The following is a 9,353-nucleotide window of genomic DNA, read 5'->3' as shown; positions in this document are numbered from 1 at the left end:
GGCGCCTCGAGAGACGGGCGCCCGCAGCCCGATAGGCCGCCCCTGCTCACGTGAGACACCTCCGCCCTTTCCGCGAAGACGCTTAGGCGGAGTTAGCCCGCTGTCTCCTTGGCGCGGACGGAGGTTTCGGGCTGTGGGTGGGAAGGAACGGGGTGAAGTTTATGTGGTGTGTTGTGCAGGCTGGAGTTCGCTCGGTAAGTGCAGTGCTAGGCGCGGTCTCGGGGTTCCAGGGTGTGCATTATCCCGAAAGGGGAGGGGCAGGTGTGTGTTACCGTCGTATCTCCTAATGGAGGAGTAGGTGCGTATTATCCTGGGATTCCACCGGGAGGGGGGGGTGAGGGTCAAACATGCTAGTTACACTGGGTCCCACAGTTCCAGGGGGCTCGTAGCTCGGCACCTGCGTTCCTTTCCCCAGCACGCCCCCCACTTTGTCTCTCCCCTCAACTTCCGGTCTACGAGATCCATTTCCTGCGACTGCGACTCTGATTGGCTGCCTCGGAGCTTTCTCGCTGTACGTCAAAGGGGTCAGAACGAGGCTGAAAGAAAAGCTTCGAGGCAGCCGGGATCAGAGGCGCTGCCGCTGGAGATGATTTTCGTAGACCGGAAGGTGAGGGGGAAGGGAAAGAAATGTCGAGCCGTGCAGGGAAGAAGGGAAAAAGACATGCCGGATTAGAGGGCCCCCTGGGAGTTATTTTAAGTTAATTGCGGGGGTATAAACTAGGTGAAAAAGCTGTACCGGAAGTGGTGGGAGGGACTGTAGGAAGAAATGATGGTGCCCAGAAACGGGAGGGGGGGGGGAGAAAAAGAGCGAATTCGGAGCAGGTGTGGCGGGAGTGCAGTTAGGTAGCAAGAAAGATGTTAATCCTGTCGATGGGAGGGTAAAGAGAGAAATATTGGACCTAGGAGAGGGAGGGATAAAGGTTGGTTAAATGGAGATGAGTAAGAAGAGGATAGTGATTACAGGGATAAAAATGTCATGAGTAGACGAAAGGAGGCTGGGAGATGTGACGTGACATAGGAGAGCTAGAGAAGGAGATGGAAAGTTGAAAAGTAAAATGAAAGATGACAGGGTGAAATTTGAGTGGACAGGAGCAGAAAAAAAAAAAGAACTAAAAGGTAACAGTATATCAGAAACAGCTGTAGTGAGAATGACGGGAGAGATTTGAAAAACTAGATAGCAGCCACTGGAAAGAGAATTAGCAAAAAACAAAACCCCAACCCATAAAGGCAGAAGAGACAAACTGGGACCAACATGATGGAAAAATAAAATGTCCAAATGACAAAGGTAGAAAAAAGATATTTTATTTTGAGTTTATTAACTGGAATATGTTAGCTTTGGGATATATGCGTTGCAGATCTTTGTATTGTGTTCAGTGGCATAGCCAGACAGCTGATTGAGGGGGCATTACATTTTCTCCAAGCTCTGTACCAAAATATAAATATCTGATCTGGCAGGGTTTCCTCTCCCCCCCCTCCCCCACTAAGCCCCACCAGCTCAAGACAGTGTTCCCTTCAGAAATTTTTTCCAGCCAGGTGGCATGAAAAAGTAGCCAGGTGGGGAAATTTGGTGGTGGGGAAAATTAACCCCCTCTTTTATTAAGGTGCGCCAACATTTTTAGCACACGCAAACTCCCGCGCTATGTGGGAAAACTAACGCCAGCTCAATGCTGGCATTAGCATCTAGCGCAGGTGGTAATTCTGTGCGCACTAAGCACATGCTAAAACCATTTTTGCAACTTAGTAAAAGGAGCCCTAAACGTGTACTATTTTTATTAGTTAATTATTATTATTTTCCAATGCTCAATATGACTTCCTTTTTTAAGGTTTGACACTTGTGCCAGAATATTTTTACTAAATTTAAGAAGCATCCAATGCTAGAAGGGAATAATTAGATATTTGCCCTCTTTCAAATAGTATAGAGGTTTTAAAAAAAGGGAAAGGCATTAATGAAGTCATTAGGTTCAATCTAGCCATTTATTTCTGCATGAATTTAAACAACTGAAAAAAAAAAGATAAATATAGCTCATCAAGTTTATTAAGTTTTCAAGTTTTATTAGGATTTTATATACCGCCTATCAAGGTTATCTAAGCGGTTTTTACAATCAGGTACTCAAGCATTTTTCCCTCTCTGTCCCGGTGGGCTCACAATCTATCTAACGTACCTGAGGCTATGGAGGATTAAGTGACTTGCCCAGGGTCACAAGGAGCAGCGCGGGGTTTGAACCCACAACCCCAGGGTGCTGAGGCTGTAGATCCAACCACTGCGCCACACTCATCCAGTCATGGGCTTGTGAGCTACTTTTAAAATGACCAAGTCAAAATTATTTACCAACAATAAAATTTTTAAAAACACAAAGCACACTGTATGCAGAGAAAATGTCAATTATCATTCCGCAGGTTTTCAAATAGGTCAGGGCAGATGACTTTATGCAATGTCACCTCAGGAACAACTATACAAAAATAGACAAATATACCCCCTCCCTTTTTACTAAACCACAATAGCGATTTTTAGCGCAGGGAGATGCGCTGAATGCCCTGCGCTACTCTTGATGCTCATAGGCTCCCTGCGCTAAAAACCGCTATTGCGGTTTAGTAAAAGGGGGGCCATAGTGTAAAATATAGACAGCAGATATAAATTCTCAAAATAGACACATTTTGATCACTAAATTGAAAATAAAATCATTTTTCCTACCTTTTTTCTGGTGATTTCATGAGTCTTTGGTTGCACTTCCTTCTTCTGACTGTAAATACAATATTTCTTTCCTTCTGCCACTTCCCTTTTCCTTCTGTCTCTTTCTTTCTCTCTCCCTTGACTGCCTGTTTCTCTCTCCCCCTGCCCCCTCTTTATTCTGCCTTTCTTTCTCTCTCCCTCCCCCTGCCCCTTCCCTCCAAGACGTTGCGCCGATTTCTCCACTTTCCTGATTCTTTCCCTACCCCCTAAACCACCACGCCAATTTCTCCCTGCTGCTTCCCTGAGCTAGGCCAGGCACGTACAAGCGCTGGACTCACAAGACTTCACCTCTGACATCGGAGAGGAAGTTCCAGGCCAGCAAGGCAGCGATTGGCTGGCCCAGAACTACCTCTCCGACATCAGAATTGACGTCGGAGGTGAAGTCTTGTGAGTCTGGCACTTGTATGCACCTGGCCTGGCTCGGGGAGGCAGGAAGAAAAAAATTGCAAAAGCAACGCAATCGACTCACATTGCCTTTGCGATCTACTGGTTGATCGCGATCGACCATTTGGGCACCCCTGCTGTTATGGTATCCTGTCCTGACCTGAGGAAAGGGGTTTAGTCCCAAACAAAACTGCCTTATTTCAATTTCCTATTTATAAACTTTAATTAATACAGTTACAGTACTACTTGATTCTACGTAAAGCAACAAAAAAAAATTTTTTCTACCTTTTGTCGTTTCTGCTTTAATCATCTTCTTTTCACTCTCTTCTTTCTATTCAGCGTTTGTTCTCGCTTCCTTCCATGCAACATCTGTCCTCTTTGTCCCTTCCACCCAACCTCTGCCCTCTCTCTCTCTACCCCTTCCATCTACTGTCCACCCTCTCTCTGCCCCTTGCATCCACTGTCCACCCCCTCTGCCCTTTCCATCCAGTGTCCGCCCTTTCTCTGTTCCATATGGCATCTTCCCTCTTTCTATGTCCCTTCAATAAACTGTATATCCTGTGCCCTTTCTCTCCTTTGTACATGATTCATTTCAGCTTCACCCCCTCCCCTATGCCCTGGCATATCTCTCTTCTTTCCTTCCTTCCTTCCCACTCCACCCCATGGTCTGACATCTCTATCTCCTTCCCTTCTTTCCCCCTTGCCCTGGCATCTCCCCCTCCCCCCATATGCGCTGACATCTCTCCCCCCCCTCCATGGTCTGGTAGCTCCTTTCCCTCCCTCCCATAGTTTAGGTGTCTCTTGCCTCTCCTCTCCCTTCCCTGGTCTTCCTTCTCCCCTCTCTCTCCCCAATTGGGTGCTACTGCAGCACTTCTCTTCCCCTTCCCCCTCCCCAATTGGGTGCTGCAGCAGCACTTTTCTTCTTCTCCCCAATTGGGTGCAGCAGCAGCACTTCTCTTCCCCTCCCCCCTTTTTCTCTTCTCTCTCCCCCCAAAAAAATTGGGTGCAGCAGCAACATTTCTCTTCCCTTCCCCCCAAAATGGGTGCAGCAGCAGAATATTTCTCTTCCCCCTCCCCTATTTGGTGCAGCAGTAGCATTTCTCTTCCCATCCCTCCCAGCTCACAAACCCGTCAGTAGAGTCGCTAGGGAAGTTGTAAGCTTCCCTCCATCGCTGACCTATCTTTCATAGATCAGCGACAGAGGGAAGCTTACACCTTGCTGCTTTTACTTGCTTCGGGCCTTCCTCGTTGCCGGGTCCTGCCTACTTTGTTTCCGCGAAGGCAGGACCCGGCAGCGAGGAAGGCCCGAAGCAAGTAAAAGCAGCAAGTTGTAAGCTTCTCTCCGGGGCTCTATCGTGTGCGTGCCAGCTTCCCTTCTCTTCCCTCCGAAACCGGAAGTTGCGTCCGTGGGGGGGGAGGGAAGAGAAGGGAAGCCAGCACGCATACAATAGAGCCCCGGAGGGAAGCTTACAACTTGCTGCTTTTTCTTGCTTCGGGCCTTCCTCACTGCCGGGTCCTGCCTTCGCAGAAACAAAGTAGTCAGTACCCGGCAACGAGGAAGGCCCAAAGCAAGTTAAAGCATGCTGGCAAAAAAAAAAGGCAGGCGTCAAACAAAATTTTCGGCGGAGAGTCAGCCCGGGAAGGAACATCGGCGGTAGCAGAAGGATTCGCTGGGCGGTCATCTAAATTAGCTGGGCGGTGCGCCTGGCTAAAAGGCCCTGGGGAGAACACTGTCAAGACATCATCCTCCTGTCTGACAGACAGATCTCTCCAAACTCTGCAGCCAGTGGCAACACAAGGACACTGCCATAGCTACAGAGCTTGGAGATTTCCGGCTACCTGACTGGAGGCGGAGGATGAGGAGATGGTATTCTATTTTGAATTTATTAACTGGAATACATTAGCTTTGGGTTATGTGCATCGCAGATCTCTTTGTATTGTGTTCAGTGCCATAGCCATACAGCTGATGGGGAGGGGACTCAGCCCAAAGTGAGTGGGCTTCAGATTTTCTCTGTATCCCATGGCCAAATACAGAATATAAAAAGCCTGATCTGAAAGGGAACCTCAAGCCCCACCAGCTGAAGACCTCTTTCTCCAGTCTAGAAGCCAGATCTCTTCAAGTTCTGCAGCTGGTGGCAACTGAAAAACACTGCCACCGATGTCAGAGTCTGTTTAGCCATCCAACTCTAAAGGCCTCTCGTTACAAAAGATACCTGAATAGAACTCTCGCCTTCCAAGCAGGTCAACTTAATAATTGGCTGGGCAATATTGTCTCGCGCTCCTCATCCTACCTAAACTTCAGGAAATTATTAAAAGCTAACCTATTTAACTGATTTATAACCTAAGACCTCTATGCCCCCTTTTATTGTACCTGTAAATTGCTTACCCATATACACTGTATCTTAATTTGCTGATTGTACTTATATTCGCTGACTATCCAGCCCCCTCTTTGTTGTACCTATATTCGCTGATTGTACCTTTTCTCTGAATATCCAACCCTTCCTTGTTGTACCTATTTTCGCTGACTGTACCTATATTTGCTGATTGTCCAGTCCTTCTTTGTTGTAAACCGCCTCGAACTACTACGGCTTTGGCAGTATATAAGAAATAAATTATTATTATTATTGGTCGTCAGACTGGATGAGGAGGTGGCTTTCATCTGGCAGTATAATTCAAAAAGATCTGCAATGCACATAGCCCAAAGCTAACATTCCAATTAACAAAGTCAAGATAAAATACCTGACACAACAGAGAGAAAGCTTTGAGGCAGCCAATTAGTCACTGCTACAGGAGAAGGTTTTCATAGACTGGAAGGGAAAGAAATGGGCCAAGCAGGGGCAAAGGTAGGAAATGCCTGGCTACGGGTTCCCCTGAAATTGTGGGACCCAGGGCAACTGCCCCATTTGCTCCCTAATGCCAGCCCTGTGCACAATTAGAGGGCCCAGGCAATACAAATCTCTGATAATTTAAACATTTAAGTACTCATAAACATGTATAAGGTATAGTAAGATTTGGCATATGTCGTAAGATTTTCCTGATGACACAAAGTTGTTAAATCGCAAGAAGATTATGAAAAATCGCAAGAGGACCTTGTAAGACTAGGCTCCTTTTATCAAGTCACACTAGACATGTATAAGGTATAGTAAGATTTGGCATATGTCGTAAGATTTTCCTGATGACACAAAGTTGTTAAATCGCAAGAAGATTATGAAAAATCGCAAGAGGACCTTGTGAGACTAGGCTCCTTTTATCAAGTCACACTAGCGGTTTAACGTGCATAATACCGCGCACTAAACCGCCGGCCACGCTAGCTGCTACCGTCTCCCTTGAACAGGCGGTAGTTTTTAGGCCAACACTTGATGAAACGTCGCGTGCGTTAACCCCGCTAACGCGGCTTGATAAAAGGAGCCCTAGGTATAAAAATGACAGATGATGTTTAATGTGAACAAGTGCAAAGTGGTGCATGTGGGAAAGAGGAACCCAAGCTATAGCTCTGCAGTGTTCTCCCCAGAAATTTTTTCTAGCCGGGTGGCATGAAAAAGTAGCCGGATGGGGAAATTTGGTGGTGGGGAAAATTAAATGTGTAGCATTTATATTAGTTAATTATTATTATTTTCCAATGCTCAATATGAGTTCCTTTTTTAAGGTTTGACACTTGTGCCAGAATATTTTTATTAAATTTAAGAAGTATCCAATTCTAGATGTGAATAATTAGATATTAGCCCTCTTTCAAATGTTATAGAGGTTTAAAAATGGGAAATGCGTTAATGAAGTCATTAGGTTCAATCTAGCCATTTATTTCTGCATGAATTTAAACAACTAAAAAAAAAGATAAATATAGTTCATTCAGTCATACAAGAAATGGCTCTACAGCACCTCTAATAATGTTTTGATCACTAGGTTCCTTCCTGAGGTCTCACTGAGGACCCCACTTCCAGACCTCTTCCACATAATTTATGGAGAGGTGTTACTGAGTCTTGTAGGACACCTGTGTGATTGCACTACAGCAAAATAAAAAAGTAGCAGATAAAGATCAAAGTGAGAGCTAGGGCAAAACAGTTTAGGTAAAGATGCAGGTAATAATTAGCAATGTATTAAAACTGTTTTATTTTTATTTGCTTATAATGTTATTTGAGAGCTGCTTGATAATACAACTTTAATTTAATTCTTTATTGTGTGTGTGTGTGGGGGGACAACACCTACATCAACAGTTGAATAGGGTCATTAAATCCAGTGGCATACCTGGTTTATATGACAGCCAGTGCTGATCATTTTTTAACAACCCCCTCCTCTATATAAAAAATATATTTTTAGTAATAATGCATGAGTCACACAACAAGGGTGCATCTAGGAAAAGGCAGCATCTTAAACACGGCAGTGAGCACTAGAACACAACACACGCATTGTAAAACTAAACAAGCCAGATCCTGCATAGTCAATTGATCCTGTACAGTCGATGCTAACAGAAAGCCATGTCCTTTTCATACACACAGATACACCCTCGCCCAATATGGAATAATCACAAACTAAAAATAGAACTATATAGACAAAATTTAAACTGAACCAAGAAACCAGACTCTGCATACAATGCAACACCACAGAAACAGTGACACATCCCCTAATACTGTGCAAAATATAAAGACAGTAGATGTAAATTTGAAAAAACTCCTACATAACAATCACAAGACTTGATATTGAAGACTGTTATTCATGCTGTTCTGGCCTTAGAATCAAACCAAATCAAGCAAAGCATACCTACTACATGATGATTTAATTTACACTAGCCTTTGGACAAGTCATTTAGGTAAACAGGTGGTGTGGTCAATTTAAAAACAAAGGAAACACATTTGATCTTTTTTTAAAAAAAAAAGAAAATGGGAGTTGCAAGACAAAATGCATTAAACAAAAAAACACCAAAAGAATGCAGTAATAAAAAATTGTTACTTTGAGTGCTGCTTGTTATAGGGCAGGGATGCCCAATACGTCGATCGCGATCGACCGGTAGCTCAGGAAGGCAACTTGAGTCGATCGCTAGACTCGTGTTGCCGTCCTGATCTACCGGGCCGATCAGCCTTCCTCTGTGTTCTCCCTAGGGCCCAGCTGTCATCTGCTGCTGCCGCCGCTGCTGAACATTAAAAAAAAACCCGGCTTGGAGATTTCAGCCCGTAGCGAACTTATGCTCCGAGCTCTAACATGTGCGTGCCGGCTTCTCTTCTCTTCCCTCTGAAACCGGAAGTTATGTCCGGGGGGGGGGAGAGAAGGGAAGCCGGCACGCATATGTTGAGAGCCCTGAAGCAAGCGTTCACTACGGGCTAAGGCGGGAGACAGGTTAGTGAAGCATTTCTTCTTCTTGCTGCCGGGTCCTGCTTACTTTCTGTTTCCACGAAGGCAGGACCCGGCAGCATTTCCCTCAGGTCGATCGCGATGCTGGTCGGCCAAAGCAGGGAGAGCTTGGGGCGGCGTTGGCTTTCGGGCCTGTTATCGGTGGCGGTTTGGGTCTTGGTCCCCGATGGCAGTTTGGGTCCTGGTCCCCGATGGCAGTGGCTTGGGGGAGGGCAAGGAGAAAGAAAGAAAAAGGGCAGGCAGGGAGACAGAAGGAAAGAAGAGAAACAGAAAAAAAAGAAAGGGAGGTAGAGAGAAAGAAAGGGCAGGGAGAGAGGAAGGAAAAGTTGGGGGAGAGAATGAGATCTGGAGGAGAGGAAGCATACAGGCTAAAAGAAGGGAAGAAAGATTGGATGCACAGTCAGAAGAAGAAAGTGCAACCAGAGACTCATGAAATCACCAGACAAGGTAGGAAAAATGATTTTATTTTAAATTTAGTGATCAAAATGTGTCTGAATTTATATCTGCTGTCTATATTTTACACTAAGGTCCCCTTTTACTAAACCGCAATAGAGGTTTTTAGCGCAGGGAGCCTATGAGCGTCGAGAGCAGCGCTGGGCATTCAACGCAGCTCCCTGCGCTAAAAACTGCTATCGTGGTTTAGTAAAAAGGGAGGGGGGTATATTTGTCTATTTTTGTATGGTTGTTACTGAGGTGATAGTGCATAGAGTCATCTGCTTTGACCTCTTTGAAAAACCCTGGAATAGGAATGATAATTAACATTTTCTATGCGTACAGTGTGCTTTGTGTTTTTTTTAAATTTTATTATTGGTAGATCATTTTGACTTGGTCATTTTAAAAGTAGCTCGCAAGCCCAAAAAGTGTGGGTACCCCTGTTATAGGGTATACCAGGGGT

At 45.2% G+C, this 9,353-nt stretch overlaps 1 protein-coding gene across 6 annotated transcripts in view; it reads left to right on the top strand.

Moving 5' to 3' along the window:
* The window catches only part of KCTD10 (potassium channel tetramerization domain containing 10), a 29,155-nt gene that overhangs the window by 199 nt on the left and 19,603 nt on the right, over positions 1–9,353 (top strand). For 2 of the 6 annotated variants that reach the window (XM_033954791.1, XM_033954790.1), the window contains exon 1: positions 57–194. The exons of 1 other annotated variant lie outside the window; for it this stretch is intronic. In XM_033954791.1, the coding sequence (XP_033810682.1) occupies positions 162–194 (33 nt within the window). In that variant the 5' untranslated portion in view covers positions 57–161. Of the gene's footprint in view, positions 1–56; positions 195–463; positions 608–1,152; positions 1,286–7,170; positions 7,192–9,353 lie in introns of those variants that run through there. 3 more of the 6 variants (XM_033954792.1, XM_033954794.1, XM_033954795.1) reach the window with 3 other exon arrangements.

This window comes from Geotrypetes seraphini, chromosome 8 (genome assembly GCF_902459505.1).
Source record: "Geotrypetes seraphini chromosome 8, aGeoSer1.1, whole genome shotgun sequence".
In the NCBI taxonomy this organism is placed as follows: domain Eukaryota; kingdom Metazoa; phylum Chordata; class Amphibia; order Gymnophiona; family Dermophiidae; genus Geotrypetes; species Geotrypetes seraphini.
The sequence above is the reverse complement of the archived record's forward strand: the minus strand, read 5'-3'. Positions and strand labels throughout refer to the sequence as shown.